Source organism: Pocillopora verrucosa, chromosome 2, assembly GCF_036669915.1.
Source record: "Pocillopora verrucosa isolate sample1 chromosome 2, ASM3666991v2, whole genome shotgun sequence".
In the NCBI taxonomy this organism is placed as follows: Eukaryota; Metazoa; Cnidaria; class Anthozoa; order Scleractinia; family Pocilloporidae; genus Pocillopora; species Pocillopora verrucosa.
Window position 1 is genome coordinate 17,335,487 of NC_089313.1, and position 25,551 is coordinate 17,361,037.

At 38.3% G+C, this 25,551-nt stretch overlaps 3 protein-coding genes, 1 long non-coding RNA gene and 1 pseudogene across 6 annotated transcripts in view; 3 read left to right on the forward strand and 2 right to left on the reverse strand.

Annotated features, from left to right (window-relative positions):
- LOC131792869 (Fanconi anemia group J protein homolog) overlaps positions 1 to 7,490 on the forward strand; it is a 29,638-nt gene extending 22,148 nt beyond the window's left edge. For both annotated transcript variants that reach the window (XM_066162415.1, XM_066162416.1), the window contains exons 27-35: positions 1,061 to 1,096; positions 1,587 to 1,688; positions 2,240 to 2,265; positions 3,026 to 3,090; positions 3,165 to 4,318; positions 4,658 to 4,727; positions 5,337 to 5,507; positions 6,603 to 6,736; positions 6,960 to 7,490. In XM_066162415.1, coding sequence (XP_066018512.1) covers positions 1,061 to 1,096; positions 1,587 to 1,688; positions 2,240 to 2,265; positions 3,026 to 3,090; positions 3,165 to 4,318; positions 4,658 to 4,727; positions 5,337 to 5,507; positions 6,603 to 6,736; positions 6,960 to 7,016 — 1,815 coding nt within the window. In that variant the 3' untranslated portion in view covers positions 7,017 to 7,490. The remainder of the gene's footprint in view (positions 1 to 1,060; positions 1,097 to 1,586; positions 1,689 to 2,239; positions 2,266 to 3,025; positions 3,091 to 3,164; positions 4,319 to 4,657; positions 4,728 to 5,336; positions 5,508 to 6,602; positions 6,737 to 6,959) is intronic.
- Positions 7,491 to 7,690: 200 nt separating this feature from the next.
- On the reverse strand, positions 7,691 to 12,603 carry LOC131779695 (uncharacterized). Its single transcript, XM_059096266.2, has 4 exons — positions 11,570 to 12,603; positions 10,166 to 10,318; positions 9,851 to 9,941; positions 7,691 to 9,505 (listed from the first exon to the last, which is right to left on the reverse strand). The coding sequence occupies exons 1-4, from the start codon at positions 12,408 to 12,410 to the stop codon at positions 9,268 to 9,270; spliced, it is 1,323 nt and encodes a 440-aa protein (XP_058952249.2). The 5' UTR covers positions 12,411 to 12,603; the 3' UTR covers positions 7,691 to 9,267.
- A 747-nt stretch (positions 12,604 to 13,350) lies between these two features.
- On the forward strand, positions 13,351 to 15,737 carry LOC136279050 (uncharacterized). Its single transcript, XM_066162417.1, has one exon. It carries the CDS (start codon positions 13,367 to 13,369, stop codon positions 15,011 to 15,013), a length of 1,647 nt encoding a protein of 548 aa, XP_066018514.1. The 5' UTR covers positions 13,351 to 13,366; the 3' UTR covers positions 15,014 to 15,737.
- A 7-nt stretch (positions 15,738 to 15,744) lies between these two features.
- On the forward strand, positions 15,745 to 17,506 carry LOC131779689 (uncharacterized). 2 transcript variants are annotated; one of them, XR_010716681.1, is made up of 3 exons: positions 15,745 to 16,151; positions 16,302 to 16,520; positions 17,127 to 17,506. It is a non-coding gene; the product is annotated as an uncharacterized lncRNA (long non-coding RNA). The 2 variants fall into 2 exon arrangements; XR_010716680.1 differs by lacking the exon at positions 15,745 to 16,151 and having other exon boundaries at positions 16,158 to 16,520.
- Positions 17,507 to 22,415: 4,909 nt separating this feature from the next.
- Positions 22,416 to 24,079, reverse strand: LOC131779694 (uncharacterized; annotated as a pseudogene).
- Positions 24,080 to 25,551: the final 1,472 nt, after the last annotated feature.

Consider the following 25,551-nt stretch of genomic DNA (forward strand, 5'->3'; position numbering starts at 1 on the left):
GTAAAAACGTAAAGAAAAAAAACGAGGCGAATATTTTGCGGTCTTGTCAGTAAAGGATTTATCACATAGCAAAAAGATATGACTTCAAAAGCCCAACTGTGTTTGAAGCGCAGTAAACCCACGAGAATCGTTTATGTTTTACTTTTTTTTGACTGCCTTCGGGCCCATCTTGCCCGCTCGGATAGCCAATCAGAAGACAGGATTCGCTTCATATTTCCCGTACCGCGGGTGATATAATGAAGGCGTTTATTTTAACAGCTAGGCCGTCAGAAGATCATTGGAATTCAATCTTATAGTTTTTGGAGCCCAGATCTCTTCTCTTTGTTGAAAATCATTCATCTCAGTTGATGTCTTTGATCAAAGCCTTGTCAAAGCGTATTTGATCGAAGTGTTACAAAACCAAAGCTTCAGGGAAAAAAAGCCAATCAGGGCAAAGTTGAATGTCACAAGGAGCCAATGAAAACGCGCTTTTGATTGTTAGACAAATTCTCCTTTTCAGCCCCCAAAAAATGTACAGAGAACAGTATGGAGAATATGCATAAACAATCACAGAGCGGAGAGAGGCAAAGCTTATCAGTTTTTTGTCACTTACGGACGTTCTGTACTAAGTCGATTCGTACCCAGTTAGAACTTAATGTGTATTTTACTCGTTTGACTCAACTAACTTGTTGTATGCAACAATCGACGTCTTTTCACGCCCTTGTACTAAGGTATTTCGTGACATATCTGGGCTCTGTTCGTTACTGAATGTAAGGATAGGCACGAATCGATCAACGGTTCGGGTACAACTGACATAAACTAGGTACGAATCGTTTGAATTTGGGTACGAATCGAATGAGCGTGAAACGTCCTTGGGTATGAAATGACTAGTTGCCGAGGCAAAACCGAGGCAAACCATATGGATGTTCAATTGTAAATTTTATTACTCTTGATATAAAAGTTTGAAAAGTCAGAAAGAGTTTTAACTTATGGAAGAGACAAACCCAATTTATTTTAACTTGGGTAAGAGACAACCCCAATTTGTCTTAAAAGAACGTTTTCTCTCTCTCTTCTTATGCAGATCGGAATTCCTTTTCCAAATGTGAAAGATGTCCAGGTAATTAGGCGATAAATTATCTGAAATAACCTATCTTGTGCTGTTAGCTATGAAATACAATTGAAGTTCATAAAATGTCGCTGACTGACAAAACTACGTAGGCGATTGTGTCGAATGACCGCCTGGGTTGGTATGACTTTCCTGTCAGTGCTCAGGTGAAACTGCTGAAAGCCAATCATGATCGAGAATTTGTTATAGTGGCGATGAAACCTCTAGCTACCAAGAGCGATTAGTTTTAAGCCAATTCAATTTATTTATTAGTATTATGATATTTATCTTGAAATTTTGGAAATGAAAAATTAGGACCTTTTTGTATATCCTCCGAAAACGATATTCCGATAGATCGGAATCGACGATGGCATATTTTCTTTTCATTTCGTCCACCTCAAGAGTAGGGTTGGATTCTGTTCTTAAAAAGGCAGACGACGTGAAGGGTAGTTTTTGGGACCTTCACCTTGTTCAAAGCGTTATTTTTCACTTTTGTTTAAAGGTGGAACTCAAACGAAAATACAACACGCAGTATTCAGCGAGCCGAGGACTGTTAACAGGAAGTGAGTGGTATGAGATCCAGGCCTACAGAGCGTTGAACCAGGTTAGTCTTTCAAGTTAATCAAAATGAAAGGTAAAATTAGCTTACGAGCTTACGGGCTTACAGCCAGAATGCTGCTTCTGCTGGAGCTTATTCAATTTTCAGAGGCATGAAGGGACTAGGAGCATTGTTACTTACCTCTTGACGGGATGTTAGTCTCTTGTAAGGTTACCTCTTCCTTCCTCCCTTCCCCTCCCCTCCGACAGTATTCTTTCAGGCTTTCCCGACAGTTAGTCGGTAAGTGCATATTATCCTGTGCACCGAGAGGCTCTGTGAGATTTGAGTGTTTTGCTCAAGGACAAATAACAATCCGCCTGTTGGGGCTCGAACCAAATGCCTATACCGTTTATTACCTTTTTTGCGTGGCGACACGGTTGAAAACAATGCGGAGTGATGATACCTTAATTTTCTTCCGGAGGATTCAATGGATTTGACATTCTCGTCGGCCTAATCTAGAAAGAAGAGCCTATTACATCGCCGTTCGCATGTCGAAATATTTGTAGTAGATTAAACATCTATTACAAAAATATCTAAAATCTTAATGCTTTTTTCAGGCTCTAGGAAGATGCATTCGCCATAAGTGAGTATGTCTTATTTTATATGAACTGCCTAAAATTGAACTCAAAGAAAACAGGCTAGCAAACTAAACTGGTATAAACTCGGAGGGCCGGTTATTTACACGAGATCTAACCCAAACCAACGGTTTTACGCAATCAGTGGACTTCAAGCTTTCTATAAAGGAGGGTTCCTTCCACTGTTAGCTTTCGGCTCTCTTTTGCCCGCAAAAATAAATGTTCAGATGAAAGGTTCGGCAAAATTAGAATTCTTTAGGGCACGGTTTTGTCATATAACGGCTAAACTTTGCCGTTTTACTAATGTAATGGCTTGCCGGAAACTGAGTTCTTTCGTCAATCTTAGACTTCTACTACTATGACGATAAGTATCATATCGTTTGTATAAGTTTTTTTAGTCTAAGAAACTATTACAACAAGGCTGTGACAGATCGCATGGCTATTTGGTACTTATTTGTTGTCAGGTTACTTCGTTGTAGGCAGTCCGCACCTAACTTACACCTAGCTAGGCTGTGCTAGGCTATCAGTTAGTGGGAAAGGGAAAAAAAGGGAGCATGTTTACAATGGCGAGCGAGTACTCGAAGAAATCCTTAATAATCACTTAATCTGTTTCTGAATAGAGTGTTTTATTTCAATAATTACGTTTGCGGGTGGATTAAGGCTTCAGAGGGCCGACGGACTAGAGGCTCTCTGGCTTAAAATTAAGTACCCTATAGCGTTGAACCTTCTCCTAAGCGGCCTGGTAACTAACAATTTGACTTTTCACAGGCAAGACTGGGGAGCTATTCTATTGATAGATGAACGGTTTAACAAGTCTCCAAAGTATACAAACGGTAAGAAACTACATCTGTGAACTTCACAACAGGTCTGCTTAGTTTTACCTAACAAAATGTAACCATCTATATAGGGATATCCAAATGGGTCCGAAAGAGAATTGCAAAGTTTAACAACTTTAATGAGGCTATGTCGTCCTTGAAAGAATTTGCAACTGTGCGTAAACTAGATCCATGCCCTTCCGGTAGCAGCCCGGGCTCACTCAGCCAGTTGAGCAAAAGCACAGTGGAGACTCCAGCTAAAGAGCAAGGCGTTCACTTTCGCACTAAACCACTTGAGGACGACAGACTGTCTCCACAGCTTGATCCCAGCAGAACTCCGGTTCAATACACTGGTACTAAACCATTTGCCGAGCAAACATCGCCTGTCAATTATCAAGGAAATAAAATCTCTGGGTTTATGCCTGCGTCTCATTTGACCCCTTCGGCACTCTCTGAAGCCACTCCCCATGGCGTATCTCTTAGTGTTGAGAGGGCTGCCTCAAAACTTGCGCAATTCAAGCGGAAAAGTGTTGGTCAAGACAAGAGCGAGAAGCACGTTTTCAAAGGGATGGAATCGATTTCTGATTTTACACCAAGAAATGGCGGAAATGTTTTATCAAGTAAGCGCAATGAGGTAAATGAGGACAAGAAATTTGTCAACCAGGTGTCGGTTGGGAAAGTTGACTTTAATCATACCAGCGAAAACCACTCAAATGAACAGCTGTCTTACTCTCCTGTTCTGTTTGCTACGCCCCAGTCCAGTCCTTCGCCTTCACCAGTTAAGCAGGAATTTGACACGTATAAACCAGTTGAAAGAGAAGTGAGGACAGATGTAAACTCTTCGAACATGAATTCCTTCTGTAACACATCAAGTTATGCTAAAACTGTAGAAAATGGATACAGTGATCTAAGCAAAAGTTCAATCCAGGTGTCAAAAGATATCAGTGATTTCGAAGAATCGGGAGGCCAAGGCTTCGCTGTTAAGGAAATTCCCTGCGAGGTAAAAGAAGAGAGTAAGCCACGTGACTTCTTAGACGAGGTTGAAACTGATTTTCCCTTGGATAAGTCTGAGTTGGCAAACCGTTATGTAGACTCAAATGTGGGTGCGAAGAAATGTTTCGATGGGAAAAATTGTAAATCTGAGATGCCGAGTAACGTTCGACAGGGACGGAGAAAGAGTTCGAGGCTCAGACGATCTTCAAATGGCACCGGGTGCACTGAGAAGGAACAGAAAGAAGAATGCGAGGTATCACTGTCACTTTTTCGTTTTTCACTTTAGTAAAGACGGGAATCATGTTGATTAGCACCTGCCTCAAACGACGCTCATTTTTTCCTAGTGTGAAATTTCACGTTGGTGGTGCCCTGTTGTTTGTAGCATTATGTCTTGCGGTCAGTATTTAAAAAGCCGTATTAGTCTCACTAAATTACGAAGTCAACTTTCGTTTTGATTTAATAGTAGTATGGTTACATTTTCATCTTCATCTGGAGTACAATATAGACTTGGAACCACTACAGTCGATTCCATTATGTTGTTTGCGGAAAATCACTTTTTTCACATCACTTTTATTTCATTTCTTGATTTTAGGAAAAACCAGAGGTTAAAGGTGGCAATCCAATACTGAGTTGTGGCCGATGTGGAAGCAACCTTGTTGCAGGTGAGTTAGTAGAGCTGTTGCACAACCCAAGCAGGTTTCCAGGCATTTCTATAATATAAATAAGCCATATCTTTGGTATAGGAGGCACGGATACCTTTTCATGATAACCAGGTTAAAATGTTCACAATTAAACCTTAACTCCCTAACATCAGTAGGCATATTCTTAATACTCTTTTCGATGTATTTCTTTTGATACTGACATGGAGAATTTGTTAAACAATCAACAGGTTCTTTAGTTGTTGATCATTTCTTTTTATTATAATGACCTCAATGGGGTGATATTGTTAATAGGAAATCAGACGCTAGTCACTTTAAAGGGTTAATGCACTTAAAATCCCTTTAGCTCCTCTCTTCACCCAGGGTATGAATGGGACAAATGAGTATAAATGGGTACAAGTGGGTTGTTAGGGAAGTCTGACGAAATGCCGGGTGATGCCCTTTGTTGGATTTTCATCCCTTCCTGGGAAAATAGCAATACTGTTAGTTTTCATGGTAGGAAACCTGGAATAAGCTGCATCAGTGGGCCATTAGGCTCGTTAACAGAGTTAACCTTTAATTCGGAGCTGTAATTAATTCTAGTTCGCTGATCTTGTCGTCTCGTCCCTGTAGGTCGCGTCGTTGTTAGACCCTTCCCACAAAAGATTCCGGAATTACTGCGGAGCTCTTTTAGGATGTTGGAAACAATTGATGACAAAAGTATCAATGTTATCGACAAGGGGGCTTGCGAAATTTTAAACCTGGGTTACCCGGTTGCAGATGCAAAAAACGATGACTTTTCAGGTAGTAAACAATAATTTCACTTATTTTAGTAAAATTATTTCGGTGGGATTGTTAAATCGTAACCTTGAATCCCGTCAGGAAAAAGCATTTAAGTGTGAAACAGCAACAGTGTAGAGACTATTAGTCCTTGATGTTATTTGTTTCTGATTTCGATCTCTGATTTGTCTTCGTTTTGTTTTGTTTCTGTTTATCTTCATAACGTGGGCGAAACACAGTGGGACGGTTATTTAAACAAAGTTTAGCCGTTATACAAAACCGCGCTCTAAACAATCCTAAATTTAGCAGAATCTTTTTTCTGAACATTTATTTTTATGAACAGTGTCGAGAGGGCCGAAATTTAACAGTGGAACAGAGGACATTTATTTAATAAAACAACCGTCTTATAGAGAGTACGTAAGGCCCACTGCTTGCGTAAAACCGCGGTTTGGCTTAGACCTCGTGTAAATAGCCGGCCCAGTGTGGTTTATGGATTGGTGGAGGTTGATGGGCAGGAATATTCCCTCCACTTCTCACTTCAAACGCAGCCTGTGCGGGCCCTTCTGGCGCACCAACAACAGAAAGGGCAATAAACGAACCGCTGAGTTAAAAATGTACAAAGAATGGAAAAAAATTAATATTTCGGGGAGAAAACTACTAAATACAATAGAAATACAAACGAATTGAGCAGCACCGCGGTATATCAATGTTAATTAGCTAGTTGTTGTTCGGTATTAACGTCTTAATAACGGAGTGTGGGGGTAATACTGGCTTAAAGTCGTGGTAGTGCGGACCGAGCTTAGCGAGGTCCGTACAAAAACGACCGAGGGCCTTATACTCCCCAGTACGGCTCGAGCAAGCAAGGCTAGCTAGTAATTTTTTATATGGCACTTGGACCAAACTTGCTGATTTTGAATTTGCTGGCATTCGCTAACAGAAGCACACGGCTCACGGCCGTTTCTGTGGCAACGGTCCGTATGGCAAAATAACAACTAAGTAAGAACCAATCAGAACGCTAGGATTTACCTCAGGAACACCTTGCCGTGTGATAGATTGAGATACTTATTTCGTGTAAAATTAATAAGTTTTCTGACAAGTTTTCAACTAATGTGATTGTAGGTGTGAATTCTGTTTTCGTGCCAGAAAGCGAGATCTGCTACATCCCTCAGGTCTGCAAGGTGTGCCAGTCTACAAGAGATGAATCACACATCGTGGGCTTACAAGTGGTATCCTTCAGAACGTTTTCTGAAGAGGTAATGTAGTGTTTTTGTATTGCTCTTAAATCATTTCTTAAGCAACACCAAATAACACTTTGAGATAACCGTGAAGAAAATCAAATTTTTGGGATAAAGTTTTCAATTTGCGACCAAATTGATCTCTACATGAAGTTAACAAATTTGACTTTGTCTTCAAAGTGATTGTGATGTTAGCCTTTGCCTACTAACACATGTTTGTGGTTCCAACCTTACTTGACAGGTCTGGCTATTTCCTAGTATCGTTTTTAATCGTCAACCATCGAGCCACCAGAACTGAAAAGACCTGGCTCAATCGTATCTCTGCAACTCGACTCTGTTTTGTCTCTGAAACACGTCATGAATAAAATTATTTGATATAATGTGATTATGGCTCGGCCATTCCATCGCTCTTTTACGTGGTTGCTTGTTGCATTAACTGACTTCTTTTGTTTTGTTTTGTTTGTTCGTTTGTTTTGTTTTGTTTTGTTTTGTTTTTTGGCTTCAGTGCGGTTATTTGGTACTTATTGACTCACATTCCCCGCCCAGCTCTTGTCACATTTTATTCCAACAAGTGACCAGCATCTTACTTCTCCTCACAATACCACTGGTGAATCACACATTGAGGTCACGGGAATATAGGAAATGATCACCAACTAAATGTAAAATGTATAGAGAACAGTATGGAGAATATGCATACTGATGTAAGGGTTAATTGTAAGCCCCAAGGTATGTTCTAGAGGGTGCGACTTTTTGATGAATCAATTACATTTTTGCAAGCAGTGCATGTACACATTTGCCTTGTGGGTGGCTCGGCTAATCCGTCTCGAAAAAGACTTAAACAGAAGGAATGCAATGCACAGTTTTGCTGTAGATTAACAATATTGATACTACGGTATATAAAAACATCATTATAAGGATATGACGGGTTTTTTATACATTGTACTTTATTATAACAGAGTCTATGATAATAGTAATAACGAATATTTATACAGGATAGCCCCTCATTACATAAGAACTGTTATCAAATAAAACCTGTATAAATGATACAAATGTAAATAGAATAAAAACGAAAATAAGATAAAATATGACCTTGGCTAGCGCTAACTTACAAAAACTACGCCATACAATGTAAAATTAATTAAGAGACTTCCCAAATAATACCCTGCTGCTAATCTGCTTGGTTTGTAACTTTTCAACCCCTAAGAGCGACAAGCATCTAATTTCTCCTCACAATATCACCCCCAAATCACACATAGAAACATCATAACAAGGATATAACGGGTTTTGTACTTCATTATAACGGAGTTTATGATAGTACTAATAACTAATATTATACAGGATAGCCCCTGTTACTGTTATCAAAGGAAACCTGTATAAATGATACAAATGTGAATAGAATAAAAACGAAAAATAAGATAAAATATGACCTTGGCTAACGCTAACTTACAAAAACTACGCCATACAATGTAAAATTAACCAAGAGACTTCCTAAATAATATCCCGCTGCTAATCTGTTTGGGTTTCAACCCTTTAACCCCTAAGAGTGACTAGCATCTAATTTCTCCTTACAATATCACCCCTGAATCACACATGAAAGTCATGAGAATAAAGGAAATGGTCACCAACTAGAGAAGCTCTGAATTATGAAAGAAATTCCCCTTATTAGCACCTTAGGGAATGTGTAGGGAACAGTATGGAGAATATACATACTGATTTTAGGCTGGAAAGGGTTAAAGGTAAGGAGTTTAAAGATGGAGTGCTCAAAAAATGAAAACTTTTGCGAGCATATTCAAGTTTGACTTTCGGGAGAACAACGATGATACTATTGTTCCTCGTATGAAAATTGTGTGTTAAAAAATATAAAACATTTACTAAGGGAATACCGACATTGCCTTAAAGGTAATCAAACACAAATAAACAAGCCCTTTTTAAGATATTTTCAATTGCGGGAGATTAGTCCCTGTAACTACGTTACGCCAGGTTTGTGATTTGACACTTGCGTGTCTCTGACCAACCAAGCGTGTTTTAGCCACAGTCAGAGGCTTTATCATTGTTCTGCATATTCGCTCAGCGCTTAATGTGTCAATGTTTGAACGGACTCACCGTAATCAGTTTTCTCTCCCCACTGCTTTTTTGTACGTTTTTATGAAAGTATTTTATTAGCTAATGGTGTATTTACTAAATGAAATTGTTGCAATTTGTGCAATTTTAAGATGCATCCGGCATGTTTAACTTTGAAAGATATCTTTTGATGTTATCTTGTTTTGACTACCCGTGATTGCCTCTGCCTTTTTGCTATTTTCATTTTGTCACACAGGTAACTCAGAGAAATGAGTCATTGCCCATTGCACAAGCTTAACCGAGAACAACGAACCCTTGCTACTAAGCTTGTGTACAGTGTAAAAGAACCTTACCCTGGTTGTAAGGCAAGGTTTCAATTAAATCCCTTATTGGAACCCTTTACTCCTAAAGTACAAAAACAAGAACAAACCAAAAAGACAAATGCAAAATAAAAAACAAAGGATAGCTTTGTTCCCACCAGAAACATCTTAATGGGGCTGGGGTAGTAATGGAACTTTCAAAGAGATCACACTTGGTCCCAGACCTCTCTTGGCAGTTTTCTGTGCAATCCACGATGGTTTGTTTACTCCTGCGTATCCAACTAGCGCAAAGGATCCTCGAAAGTCTGGCAGTACAGGGTCGGTAGCGCCCAGTCTCTTGAGAGCGTCAAGTGCTGATTTTACGTAATATGAACCTTCATCTTGAATCGCCACTAAAACGATTTTACTGTAAGGACGAAAGGGATATTCGTTAGGAATAACTATCAGGAATATCATTGTGACGAGTAGTGTCATTTGTAATCCTCACTTTCCCCTTTCATTGTCTGGTGCACGTTTTTTTTATAACAAAAGGGGGGGGGGGCTTTTGACAGTTTTCGCCTGTATACACACATAGGGGAGTACATTACACATAATGAGGTGAGTGAATGCCGCTGAAACTCAGAACACTGGCTTTACAATGCTGCAATTTGGTAGGAGCATAGAGGTTACAATATATAACCATTTGGTTTCTTTAAGTTAGAGTGTACCCAATTCCATACATGCTGTACCCTACACTCTACCCTTGACATACTTTCCGTTGAGCTTGTTGAGATATTCCTTAAGGTGATCACCAGCATCGGGGTTCCAATGCGTATCAAATGTTTTACTTTCGAGAACTTCACCTGCATGAGAATAAAAACAATTTCCTTGATGTCTTCTCGAACAATTAGCGGAGTTCAAGAAGAATTTTAAAAAGGCTGTTACACCATTTTGCCATTTATTTTCTGTTTTACTGGAGAAAAAGATATCGGGGGAATAATGGATAATTTAAAACTATCTCTGCCGAACTGGGTGAGATTACTAAAGACCAGCCTTCAGGGAAATGACCCGGCAGTTTTCTTCTTACCTGTTGTGCCATCAACAACTACAACGTTGTATCCCCTGCCGTGAAGAGAGTAGTCCGTTCTCTTCACCGTGATATTAGCGAAACCACAAGTGTTTTTAGGTCGTTTTGGATCTTCACAGCCCTCGCTTTTGATGTGAATGTCCACTGGTGGCCCTGAAAGTGTAGAACGTGAAATCTTGGCTCAGGAGTACAGTAAGCACTGGTAATTGAAACTTAAAAACTTTATCATTAAGTAGTCACGCTGGAATTGGGCACAGAGACTGCGCTAAGTCGAGACCTTGAATCCAAGTACACAATCGGGAACACAGGTTCCCTGTATGTATACGTTTTTCATCAGTTCTTGATTATTTGAACTAATCATTTCCTGAATATTCACGATTCCTTACCACGCTCGCACTCTTGTCCACATTGTTTGACAGTGATCCAAAGTATTAACATGATATTTTTTGGGGGTACACGAGTCACTTTTTGACTGTGTAGCGGTATTTGTGCTAAGGAACCGAATGAGAACATAACGTTTTTTCTTTTTTTCCTCCTCGTATGGAATTCGAGAACTTAATAAACTTTTGGTAAAAAGGCCTAAATTTAAGGTTTCCGTTATCATACCTTTTTGAAAATTGCAAAGGCTCCGTTTGAAACAATTATATTCCATAGTGATTCTAAAAGTTCTACATGAGCCTGGCAGTTATTTACAAGAACTTTATTGCAAATTGTTCAAGGAGTCAAAGTGACAGGTTGTGAATTGAAAATATTTCTCTGTTTGGGTGCATTGGCCCTTTACCCCCAAAGAGTGACAAGCATCTGGTTTCTCCTTACAATGTCGCCCCAGAATCAGACATTGATTATCACGTACGAAAGAGGCTCTTGATTGTTCAACAAAACTCTCCTTGTCAACCCCTTAGGAGATATATGGAGAACAGAACGAAGAATATGCATACTGATGAGGGTTGATAATGTGCGCCTAAAACTGACACATTCTATTCAAGCATACAAGTTGCAGATGGGTACAAAGATTAAAAATTCGCTTTTCACAGAAGAGAGACATACAGTATAATAAAAATGTAGAGAGAGAGATAGAATACTTTGATGAAAACAAAAAATGAAATGTAACATCACTGTTAACCTTTTTACCCCTAAAAATGACTAACATTTAACTTGTTCTTACTTCATTTTCCCTGAATGTAACATTAAGGTCATAGAGTCAAAAAAGCTTTCGATTGTCAAGCAAGTGTTTGTCAGTTTCACAGAAATTGTTCAGTAAATGTATGGTATACGTTTACAGAATAACATGTGGGGGGGGGGGTTGGAAAAGAGTCAGTAATCTTTAAAAGTCTGGGCCAGTGTTGAGAGAATTTCTTATTCGATCAAGTAGCTAATGAACGGGCAGTGAGTGATTAAGTTTACCTTTCATCCAAGCAAGTTGAAGTCTAAGCTGAGTTCGATTGCCGGCTAAATCTTGCCTTAGCTTTTTCGTTTCGTTCTGCAACTGGTTCAGTTCTTCACTGCATTTGTCAAGTAAAAAAAAACTCGTGAAAGACTGAATAATAACTCCAGTGGAAGTTACACATGTTAAACCTCTTACCCACAAAGAGGTAAAGTAAAAGGAACTAGAACAAGCGGCTGTCGCAGCAACAATGTACCAAATGGCCCAGGGTTTATTATGTTGACTTTTGATGAGACTTTTTTTTACGTCATTAGTTATCTCCTCGAGCTTTCTGTGAAAATCATCCAGGATTTTTATTACTTCCTCGATTCGCTCGTACATCGTGGCAAAGTCGATGCTCTTTGACAATGAGGAAAATTTTGTTTTTATCGCTTGTTGTACAACTCCCATTTCTGTCTGTAACTCTTCGAACTTATCCCGATGCTGCTTGCAGTCTTCAGTTAAGATAACAGCCTGTTCGTACAGGTTATTACTTAAGAATATTAAATGCACAGACACGATAACAAGACTTCCCTTTGCAGAATTTGCAATTTTAGGTGGTATGCCCTTGATCAGTCCTCGGAGGTTTTGTTTGGCAAAGGAAGATAACTGTTGCCATTCCACTGAAGCCAGGAATTTGATAAGTAATTTGTTGAGCTCGTCGTCTGATTGGGATGGCTTCAAGGCCCTTTCTAGTTTAGGACAGATTTCTGGCACGCTGAGCCCATTCGTTGCAGATGTCGTTGGAGATGTAAACAGGATAAGTAAAACCAGAATTCGGAAGAAACGAAAGCGGAAGTACTTCCGGTCTTGCGAAGACATCCTCCCTGTAGATAGTCCCTTGCAGCGGTGACCGATGAAAAGACTCTTGAGCAATCGACTGTTGGCAGATGTGATGGGATCTGTTTGGGAACTTTGCAGACAATCCGACGACTCAATTCACGGATACGTTTGTTGTAAACCTAGTTGAAAATCTCTTGGTTCTGATCGACAACAGCCGAAAAGCAAAGCCAGTGCACATGCGATCACGTGACAACTAATTAAAATACTCGACCCAGTGTCTCAAAACAGGATTCTGTGTTCTATGTTCTGTTGCTATGATAATCAGTCGTAAGCATTCCATCCTGCGGCGCCTAATTAGGAATAATATCGAGGACCTATATCCCACAGTTCATTTCAGATTCTAGAATGTTGTCTTTCGAGGGACGACAAATTTGAGAAAATTCTTTCGCCGTTTTCATCCACGCTTGTCTGTTCCCTGTTTTAATGTTTCGTTCAAACCGAGATAGATTATACCGGAGTTGGGAGAAAAAAAAAGTCAAATTTGATTTGTCAAGGAAGAGAAAAAAGCAAGAGGTTGTTAAAAAACCGAAAGCAAGCTAAAAGGGCGGGAAACGAGAGAACCAGCTATGACAGGCCAAATGTAGCAATATTCAACTCATCCAATTTTATATTCAATTTTGTACTTTCTATTCAGCTATGAGTTTGATATTCAACTTTTATTCAACTTCCAACGTGTTGTTTTATAGTCAACTCATTACTTGATATTCAACTATGTATCTAACATCCAACTGTTTATTTGACATTCAGCTTTTCATTCAACATTCAATTATTCATTTAGCATTCAACTATTCATTCAACATTCAACTATTGATTTAGCATTCAACTATTCATTCAACATTCAACTATTCATTCAACAATCAAATTTTCATTCAATCAATTATGCTTGAGCCCCTAATACATCTAGCCAGTCAAGGGCAACATAGCCTGTTACAAACATGGCTGCAGCTTCTGAGTCTGTTGCACTGCGAACAGCCCATGAGGACGATGACACGATTATCGACTTCGATGTGGAATTTGACCTGCCAAGGTTTCTTTCCTCTGTCCTTGATAAAACTGACCAGGTTTCTCACACGAAAGGGGATCATGAAATTTTGGAGCAGAATATTGTCGTGGTCGATCAAACAGTTAGTTTTCTTCGTACCCTCCGAGATAGCAGCCCGAACATCAGCGCAGATGACAAAGAATATTTAGATAATCTCTCATCAGCTTTCTATGATGTCTCATCTGCTCTGCGGCAATGTTTAGCCTTAGCATCTTTATCTCCAACTACAGTTGCAAATAATGTTTGTCCCAAGGTAAAAAGTGATGGGGCTGGTAAGCCAGCTTTCGATATCTCTGCGGAGTTGCTCGAAGACTTCCTTAGTTTGGGATTTAGCTACACTAGAATTTCGGAAATTTTGGGAGTGTCTCGTTGGACTGTATCAAGGAGAATGAAAGACTATGGTTTAGAAGACTTTAAATCGTTCAGTAAACTGTCTGACGACGAGTTAGACAAAGTTGTACGAGGTTATATACGTGAACATGGAGCGACAAGTGGACAAGTGTATCTTACAGGATACTTAAGATCCTTAGGATTGCGAGTACAAAGGAGAAGGCTAAGGGAATGTTTAGCTCGCCTGGACCCACAGAACAGAGCCTTGAGATGGGGAATTGTTGTTTCAAGAAGAGTCTACTGGGTACCATGGCCCAACTCTCTATGGCATTTAGATGGCCATCACTCGTTAATACGCTGGAAGCTCGTCATTCATGGCTGTATAGATGGGTTTTCAAGACGTATTATATATTTAAGGTGTAGTTCAAACAACTTAGCTGAGACTGTACTGAACTTGTTTTTGAATACCGTGAGCAGAGATGGTGACCGTTGGCCATCAAGGCTACGAGTTGATCGGGGAGTTGAGAACGTACTCGTGTGTGATGCAATGGTGCAGTATCGAGGAGAAGGGAGGGCAAGTTTCATTGCTGGTCCCTCAACTCACAATCAAAGGATTGAACGTCTTTGGAGAGAGGTGTACCGATGCGTTTGTCACCTTTTTTACTATACTTTTTATGCTATGGAATCATCAGGGCTTCTCAATGTGGAGGATCCGATTCAGCTCTTTGTATTGCATACCATTTTCATCCCCAGAATCAATCATTGTTTAAATGAATTTTCCGAAGCTTTCAACAACCATGCAGTAAGTACTGAGGGTAATTGGACTCCATCTCAAATGTGGATAAATGGCATGATCCATTCTAACAATCCACTTGCACATGGGGATATTGATGAAGAGCCAGCTGATGTTCAGCTATATGGCTATGATCCAGAGGGCCCCTCTTCTTCAGAAGAAAATAACAATGTTGTTGTTGAGTCAATTCCTTTAGATAACAAGGATATCTTAGAGTCTTACGTGTTGGATGTTGTTGACCCTCTAACAATGTCCACACAATTGGGTATTGATCTTTACACTCAAGCTCTAAACCTAGTCATGGAAAGAATGGACCTAGTCACACACACATGTAATAAACCTTTTGGGACATTATGTCTATTAAAATACCATTCTGAAATTACTGTCATAAGTCTTAGTAATAATGACATTGTTTAACTGGCTGTTAAGACTGCTTTATTCTCTCAGGAAGTAATTGAATACCTTATTTTATGTGTAGAAAAAGGCCAAACTAAGCCTCTATTTTTATTTATTCTTGTGTAGGTGTAAAATTCATCAACACCTAAACTGGCAGTGTCACTATGAAAAAATGTCAAAATCTCAACCACAGTTCTGCAAACTCATGGAAACAAGTCACACGTTGGCTCACTTCAGATGGATGTAAATTTTGTGACTGTTCTAAGAGGACTTTCTATAGTGAGCTACTTTGAATCATAACAAAAGTGATCCAAAACCACAAAGTACAGCTTTTTACCTCCTAATTATGAACTTTATTGTATGGAAGGAACCATAATTTTTCAAACTTTAACTGACAATAGTGAAGTAACTTATGGTTAAGAATGATCAAAAGTACTTTTAAACTTATTCCTATTTACTCAGTGGTGACAAACAAGGTACCTAACATTTTTGTGTGGCTTACACAAAGTGTGTAGCCACACTATGGCACGATCGGATTTATTTATTTATTTAACACGAGAGTCGAGCGCCTGTCACCTGGTCTAGTATCGTAGTATTGTACGGCGTACTAATCTGAGTCAGCCATCTTAATTGTAAGCGTGGTCTCGAGTAATTTTTTTCAGGTGATCGTACCACGAGTTAGTTCCCCTCACACAAGCCAACACATTCAGACCCGGCTTGTGTTATAAGTGCAGCTTGGGTAAAATTTCCGCACAGCCCCATACTACATTATGCATTCAGTTCTTGGATAGAGAAAACAATGACAAAAACAATAGATTGCCATTGGGAAAACAGATTTGTTTTACAATAGTATGGGGCTGTGCGGAAATTTTACCCAGCTTGTGCAAGAGCCTCTACGTTCTTAAAAGACAATATTTAACTGCTTGAATCTTCGGTACGGGTTGTACCACACTGAAAGGAGTTATTGCACTCCCACAAGCCAACAACTATCGGCTTGATCTATCGGTGCGGGTTGCACCACTGAGTGTCTGAAAGCGTTTGAAAGTGTTTTAAAGTGTCTGAAGCCACCTGAAAGTGCCAGAAAGTGAAATAAGTTGTATTGCAGTTGCTTTCTCTTTGCACTGTTGAGAATTCACGGAGGCTATCTCAAAACGAAAAAGTAAGTATGGGAATCTCGATTGAACAATACCGGTCAAGTATTGGCTCTCGTGACAATTTCGTGAAAACTAAGGATATCTTATCACGTTTTAATGATCATTGTTGGAGTTTAATGTTTGTGATGTTCTATTTAAATTATTTTACTTGCCAGTATTGAAACAAGTTGTTGGACAACACAAAATGTGGAATGATGTGATGTTTTGGTTTTCACAAATGATTTCCTACAATGCCTATATTCCATTGCTTATAAGGCAGGCAAATGATGTAGAGGAAAATCCAGGCCCTACAATATTTGATGTCATCGATCCAACAAGAACAATATGTGCTGACTACAATCAAGGAAATGAAGCTCTCCTTGGTGAAAATGCTGGTAAGCAATGTATAGCAATGTCACTTACTGCTATTATTTATCATCAAGATATCAATTTGTGGACTTCTTCCATTTTGAATAATATTCTTACCATTGGAAATAATTTGTATACTTCTATTAGATGTTCTGTCCAGACAAATGATTACTTGCTTTTAACTGATGTTTCATGCTTTGTTTCAATTTACAATAATGTATACACATTAGAATATAGTGAGTCATTAACAGGAAGTTTGTTCATGACATCAAATAATGGGCCATACATGTCTCTTCAAAATTCTCTGACAGAAGTGTTTTCAAATTGTCAACTTAACTACAATTGTTGTTTGTTAACAATTGGAATAAATACTGTTGCAGTGATTAAGAATTCAGAGCAAAGCTTTAAATTTTTGATGCTCATTCCAGGGATTTGCATAGGATGCCCCACTCATTTAGGGAATGTACTTTGCTTACCATTGAAGGAATTGAAAACCTTGTATCATATTTGAACATTTCCTGCTTACAAATAGGGTTTGTTCCTTTTGAAATTAAAGGTGTCTTTGTCAGAGATAATGAACTTGATTTGCAAAACGTTCGTGAGAGTCCAAAAATTGAACATTTGCCTTTCAGAAATAAAAGAAACCAAACACAACATATGAAAAGGAAGCAAAAGTCTTTAACTGAAACGCCAGAAGAAAAAGAAAAAGAATTGATTGCTAGACATGAATCTGAGAAATGAAGAAGGGTAAATGGAAGTGAGGAATCTAGGGAAAAGAGGCTGGTCCAGCAGCTTCTGAACAGGGAAAAGAAACGTGCAAATGAATCTTCTGAATCAAGAAAAAAGAGGCTGGCAACCCAATCTCAGTATCAAAGACAAAAAATTGCAAATGAATCAGCAGAATGTAGAGAGAAGAGACTGTTAAACCAACGTCAATATCAGAATGAAACTAGATGCATAATTGTGTTCACCTAGGCTTTCTTTTGGAAATAAACTTTGTTTTTTGTGTTTGCATTTGCCTAAGTTTTCATGCAATTATTGGTTTATCCTGTAACTGTTTTTGTGTGGTTTACATGAAGTGTAAACCACGCTATGTCATGATCCAAGATACTTATTCCTGGCTGGATTTGTCACAGTGAACAGAGCGCTTGTCACATGGTTTACTATTTTCGAAGATAGGTTCCAGTCTATGGTTGGCTAAGTTACCTAAGCTTCAAAGCTTCAGAAAGCAACCATTTTGCAATGGTGGCTGTAACACGCTGTCCAAGATCGTTTTTTTATCTAGTTTTTCATTCATCTTTGTTGCTTAGATTTCACACGCCAGCTTTCCTACAGTCGGCTTGTCTTCTAAGTTTGGATTACAGCATGGAGTTGTGCTCTCACTGGCCAACATTTCATGGTCTGGACCTTTAGTACAGGTCATGCCACCTTGAAACTTTGGAGTCATTATTGACTCTCTGTGTGGTCACATTTCATGTGAGTCATTCACTGGAACATTTTTTATCCTGAATTTCTGTCTATACCATATGCTCAGTAAGAAAATTACTTAACCAGTCTTTTTAGTACATGCAAAGATAAAATTTTGGTCAAACTGCAGAATACCCTGCCACCCATGGCATTATGTGTCATTGAATACAAATAGAATAAACCATATTTAGCCAGTAGTGAAAATAGGACTTTTTTGTTGCCATTAGAAAATCAAGCAATGCTGTTGTCTGGAAATTCAATTTGACGGCCTCTTTAAATGAAATTGTACTTTCATGTTTACATAGCTAAACCAATGAAAGTCACAAACATCTAATGCTTAACCTGAAACTGTGGTTTGTTGTTAGCATGGTGCTAAATGTCTATTGTGATTGTTTCCAAACTTTGGGGAGTAATCCATTGAAACTCAGTAACAGAGTGGTTTTGCTTCTATTAAAATATGAATAGGAGCCTAGTGCTTTAATGTTAACTGAAATGTGATTAGTATTATGTTTTCCAAGTTATGGCCAGAATTATTCAGACCTTAACATTTCATGACTTCCTTCAAGCTTGGCAGTCTTCTAGATTCTCTTCATAATGGTTCAGATAAGCATTGGTATCTATACTTGGTGGCAATACATGTGTATTAGGCCTTTATTTGGTAGACTACAACTCCTTTTCAGTTACTTGTTTGGTTTGGTGAATTCATCACAATACTGATTTACATGAAAAATTACACTTTTTTGATTGGCTGAAAATAGCTAAGTACCTTTTTCATTTATCATTAGTGAAAAAGTAATAACTCATGTACAAAATAATATAAACTAGGCTCAGCAACAATAGATCACATTAGAAACCAATCAGATTTACACAAAGTAGGTTGTTCTGATTGATACATGCAGTAGCTGACAAAAATAAACAAAAGCTTGGATACTTTTATGTATATTGATAAACACTAACAAATTGCATTCCTGAGTAAGAATTCAGCTGAAGGACAAATTTTGATGGCACACACTTCATTTAGCCAATACTGTCAAATTTATCTGCCATCAGTTTGTTGATTTCCTGTGAATGTGTATCTTTTATGTATACATTATGAAAATTAATAACACGATTTCTCATATGATAAGCACCTGTAAATTTTTAATACTTTAAACTGCACACACACTATGAGCTCAACATTTGTTATTTGTGAAAAATTTACTTCTGCTTATATGGAATATCTAAGTACACTTTAATTAACTTTGCTTAGACTTTGTTGAGTTTTTATGAAGACAGTTCAATGGAACTGACATTTGTTACGTTTATAGTTAAAAGTTAGAGCTACTTGATGTGGATTAGATAACCATCAGGTATCCTCAGAGACCCAGGTTCTAATCACATCTGTAGACCCCTTAAAAGTTCAGTCTTAACAGATCAGTTCCAAACTGTCACAGTCATTCTGAATTTTGATTGGTACCAGAAGTTCAATCTTGTTCTGACAAATGGGAGTGAAGCAGGTCTCACAAGTCCTCTTGTATGCTCTAACACAAAGTGATACATGAAGTTCAGTTGCTTACCATGTTTGTTTTGGACCTTTTTGTACGGTAGATTAGCACTTTGCATAATGATGTCAAGTCGACCATTTGCATGATGATGTCAAGTTCACCCATTCATTTCTCCACATAACTTGAATTTGGTAGACTCACTGGCATGAAATTACAATTTCAATAATAAGAAAACTTGAAAGCTTCTGGTAGTTTAAATCATATGATACCATCATGCACTTGCCTATACATTGAACCTGCTGTGTTTAAGTTATGCATCTGAGTACTGTTTCTGAAATCTATTATGGCGACACTCTATCTCTATTGAACTTTCTGTTAAATAAAACCTTCAGGTCAGATTATAAATCTTATTGGGTTAAAAATTATTAGCAACGTGAATGTAATGTTACTTCAGAGTACTTAACTCAACATATGATTCATTAAAATATTGCTCTTGTTCTGATCTTGTAATGCACCTATCTTTTTTCCCTAGACTCTTCCATTTGCAACCTCATATCTACCTACCTGAACTAAATTTTTCTGTTTTCTATTGAAAATACAGTCCCACAAAACCTAAATAAAATAATTATAGTAAACGTTTTGCTCTCAACCAACTGAAAGTTGAACTTTATGCCCTAATGGACAAAAGAAACCTACACCCAGCATTATGTTACTTTACATGTATGTATTGTCTAAAATTAGTCATACATTCAAACCAAATCAAGCTCCCAATGGCTTCTAGAGTAGATTACACCATTTCCCGAATGTCCCTGCCCTTCTCCAAAGTTTTGTCTTTGTGTACTGGTACACAAAATGTCAAAAATATTCATATGAAATTCTTCCCTAGAGTTCATTTCACATCATTTGCTTTGGAAAAGACAATCAACCTACAAACTTCAGAAGTCAATTCCACTTTGTTACGTAGACATAATCATGACTAAATCTATCAGACCACTACGGGAAATTATGCTGATGTTTTTTCAGTTCCTTAAATCCTCAGGTTACATGTGCAACTTTTGTTGTCAAAATGAGACCTCCATAACAAAGTTTGGCCAATAACTCTCATCTTCAGAATGAACATTTCAGGACTTTTGTATGCTAGTTGTCTAGTGTTATTGATGAACAGGATCAATATTGAAAACTATCTAATGGTAATCAGATATTAGCTCTTCTAATAGAAACCCAATGAGACACCAGACACCAATAAGCAGCTTAATTTTGTAAGCCACACATGTATGCATTGCGGACCTATTTTTAACAATATTTCTTTCAACATGTGTATGTGAAATATCAATCACAAGTATGTTTCTCTCAGATGGATTTGGGTTAACCCTTTAACTCCCAAATCAAATTTGTAATTCTCCTTACTGTCAACTATACAATTCTTACTATATCAATTCATAGAATTTAGTTTTGGATCAACAAATTATCCCCAAATTGATATTTTTCTTTATTCTCATCCCTTATCTGGTTGATATTTTATTGATATTGTCAGGAAAAAATTCTTTCTTGGTCACTCATGAGAGTTAAAGGGTTAAGAACATGGATCGAGTACTGTGAACATTAATATAAACTTAAATTAGTAAACTGTGGATGAAAGTTTCAGGTTAAAGAAAGTAACAAGAAATTATCTAAAAACCTGAGAAATTACATACCAGTAATGGTTAACCACCTAGCTATTTCACGAAAGTGATCAACCACACTTTCTATAGGTTTAACCCTGTGATAACTAACTTGGATGGTGGTAGAATACACCAATATTTTTGTTGTATTCTCCAAATGTCCTGTAACAGGTTTTATACCTCTGAGCCAATAGAAAGGTTGGTCTTTTGCTTAATGATATGCCACATAGTTTTACTCAGTAGGCTCCAAAGTAGCACCCATACTTGTACTGGGAACAGTACTTTAGGCAGCTTAAAAAAATTACCTTTCTCAGACACCCAAACATGTACTCCAATGCTAAGCCACAGCCCTCACACAATTTTTTAAGGGGGGGGGGGGGGGAATTTCACTAGTCATTTATAGTGAATGTACATTACAATTACTGGCCAAGATATCTCATAAAAAATACCTTTAAACTTAAAAGGATCGCTGACAAGTTTTTTTTAATCATGTCACTTGATTTCACACTGAAGTTTGGATAGGACTAAAATGTGTTCATTATTAGTAAATACCTGCCAAGGAGTCAAACAAATTAGAAAGAGCTATCTTGATTGTTTTTGACAGAACTCAAAATGACAACCACATGCCATTGAAATTCTGTGATCTTTGAACAAGGGAGTGGCCATAAAATTCACCTAAGGAGATTAATTAATTGTGATTAATCTACTTCTGTATTTAAAAAGTTTGTAAAGTATCATATAGAAGTCACCACTCAACCTCACAATTGTAAGGCTGTAAAGGTGGCAAAGTGAATTCAAATAAGTAAAAAATACATGTACCTATGGATAACTACAATAAGAGGCAAAAGTAGTTGGCAAGCCTCTTGTTTCTAGGTGGGTGACAACCCTCCACTCAAAATAATGTACAGAAATCTTGTACTTAATCTCCATCAAGTTACTTTCAGTCCCCCCCCCCAAAAAAAAAAACCATTTTGCCTGAAATTGCTGACAATTTTTAAATCCATGCCCATTTAATTGGGGAAGGGGGGGGGAGCAGAATTGGTAGGGTATACCATGACTTTTGCCACAAATTGTAGATACAAAATTTAGTTGCCTTATATAGGTCCAAAGTAATTATTTGCAAATGCTGTGTCAAACACATCAAAAAGGTCCTCCTCTGCTGGACTAAATTAAGACTATGGGAACCCCTTATTAAAAACAGTCTTACTACATGTAGTAGCTGTAGGAACAAATGACCATTTTAGTTCTTCAGCTGCTGAAACAAATTGAATGCTAGGTTGCAATTCAAATCCAAGAGGTGGCTCTTCATCAAGCCCTGTTACAAATTGTAATATGTTACCCAGAGTAATTGCACCTCTTCTTCCACTAGCAGCCTCACGGACATACTTGGAGAATGAAGCAAAAACTTCATTCTCATACTTATGTGCATTGGACCCTTCCGCTGAGAATGACGGCTAGAGGAGTAGCATTAACTGTCGTCTGGAGAGTTGATTAGCTTCACTGGGACATAGCAGGTGAAGAAAGAGTGGTAGGGCTCTTACAATGTCATAAAGACCAAGTTTCATGAATCCTTTGCAAAGCTCTACAATGCATGGATTCTGGGGATCCCCCAAAAAAGTCTCCTGCAAAATTTCTTCAGGGATAAACCGTGGAACTGATCCATTCTAAAGAATACTCAAGGCCATAATAGTTCCTGCAAACTCATATTCTTGGGCTATAAGTCCATATAAGTCACAAAGTCCATTTTCAAACAGTCACTCCTGTATTTCTTTAAGGCACAGTCTAAAAAATTCTTTCCTTGGTCCTCCTGCATCCTGGGCCTTTTCTCCATAGTAGGAAACTTCTAAAGTAAGTCTCAGGTTTTGAATATAGTGGAATTCTTCAGCTGCAGAACTGAAAACATTAAACCTGTCTATACATACAAAGTTAGTTTCACCATCAAGTGCCTCTTCTGTTGAAAGTACATCAAAAGGGCAACCCTGTAAAATCAACTTTTGGGCACATTTCAGTACCTCGACAGGATTGCAGACATTGTTTTCCTTACAGATGCTGATGCACTCTGCCATGGCTGTTTCCAGATTGAACAATTTCTCTGCAGTGACTGCATTCAGATTTTCATTACCAAGCCCAGTAACTGTACTGAGACCATCACTATTGTCAACCTCTTGGCCTTCAGTAAGTGGTTGATTGGATACTGGTCTACTTTGTGTGTGGTTGCTGTCAACCAGGGGGCCTTGTGCTTCTGATAAAGTGGATGTAGGTCTGGTCAGTGCATGGTTTCTGAACTCTTCATCATTCAAGCTGCTGCTATCTGAACTTTGACTGTTGAGAAGAAAGCTCAGGCAATTCTTCAGTTTGACGTTAATGGCACCTTGACCAGCCAGTGATTTCACTTGTTTATACGAATATTCATGGCAATTAAGTGGTTTCGTCAATCTTCTCCTGTTTGCCTTGAGGAAAACTAGGTCCTCACTTGCAACTGCAGGATACTTCATCTGAATAGTATCAGACAACGCCTTTCTGATTGCCTGCTCATTATCGTTCGAGCTGAGCGTTACAAAGCCTCTCAAGACAGTTCTTTCATCAGTCAACACCAAGCTGTCAGATAGAGCATTATCCGAGTAACCATCCTCCCCCTCATCGTCAAACCTCACCAATACAAACTCAAATACCTTACTACTCTCGAATTTTGCTTTCTTCGACTTAACGGGAGTAGTCACAGAGGACGAAGTGGCTCAAAGGCGCTCTCGACTGTTTAAACGCGAGTAAAATCCTCTGGCGGTGGACTGGCTCATCATCGCTCGAGCTCTACTAACAGCTTGTCCCTGTTGACATGGCTGCATTTGTGCTTGTTGAGGCTTCGTCATCATTTACAACAGCAGCAACATTTCCTCCGCTATTTGCAGCAAGTGCTTGAACTACTTGGCTTGCCTGGTTCAAGCATTGTGATGATCTACGAAGGTTTTCCTCCATATTTTACAACGATGAAGTTGCGCGGGAAAACAAGCACTCGAGCACACCCGAGCAGCACTGGGCTAGGGCTAGGTTACTTGTTTACTGATAAGACCACTGAACAGAAAGAGGGAGGGCTCAACGCTAATTGATTAACTATTAGTTGAATGTTGAATGAATAGTTGAATGCTAAATGAATATTTGAATGTTGAATGAAAAGCTGAATGTCAAATAAACAGTTGGACGTTAGATACATAGTTGAATATCAAGTAATGAGTTGAATATAAAACAACATGTTGGAAGTTGAATAAAAGTTGAATAAAAGTTGAATATCAAACTCATAGTTGAATAGAAAGTACAAAATCGAATATAAAATTGGATGAGTTGAATATTGCTCCTTTTGGCCTGTCATAACCAGCCGTAAACACACCACGTTGGTCGGTATGTGGCTAAGATGATAATTCCATCACCAACAGTGTCGTCTCTTTCACAAAAACTCAACACCTGCGTAGTTCATGCCAATTCTTTGGATGGAAGTACATTGGATGAGTTGGGCAAAGCGTAAGGATATCGTCTACAAAGAAAAGTCTCCGTGGAGAGTTTCTGAGGAGAATGTTTACTCATGCATTATGTGCCAAAGTTAAGTAAGTTGAAATTTCAGTACAGTATTATTTTTATGAAGCTGAAATCTGTATAATTCCACTTACCCAGTTGAGATTTAAATGAGAACATAAAGGTTACTTCGTTTAATTTAGCATGCAGGTGAATTTGAAGTATCATAGAGCAAATTGAACAGAACCAAATTGTGCCAATCATTGCCTTATTAGACTTGTCATCTTGGCTGGGAATGGAATGGCATAGGACTTGACCTGAAAGTTACTTGCAAATTCTAGGGCTTTTTCACTATGAACAAAGTGAGTTCAACTGATGAGCAGAGTGTGAAAAAGTTCCAGATTCATCAGTGTTTGGAGTATTACAAAGGTTCCCCAAGTGTAGAGATTGAGTGTGCCAAATGGCTTGGTTGTAATTTTATCACGTACACAAGGATCACTTCTAATGGAACTCAAAAGGCTCATAATTCAGTTTAGAGCATTGAAAATCTACAAAAGACAGGCCACGAACATCATAGAAAAAGAACAGACCTTGCATTGAACCCAAATGGAAGAATAAAGCAAACCTAGAAAAGACTGAACATGCAGAGAAAAAAAGGCCTTGCAAAGAACCCAAATGGAAGAATAAAGCAAAAGAAACTTAGAAAAGACTTTGAATATGCACATTTCAACATATTTTTACCAATATAATGTGTTTCGTGAGAAACTAGCTTGACTTCTATTATTGACCCCTCTTAAAATGTACAGTTTTTTAGCTTATCTGGTTGCCCAGTTTTCTTTCATTTTCAGAGACATTGTTTTGATTTGATGGTCCAGCTACAAACAGGTACTGGACCAATAAATTCTTCTCAGGCATCAAAACAATGCCCTCCAGTTAAAAGT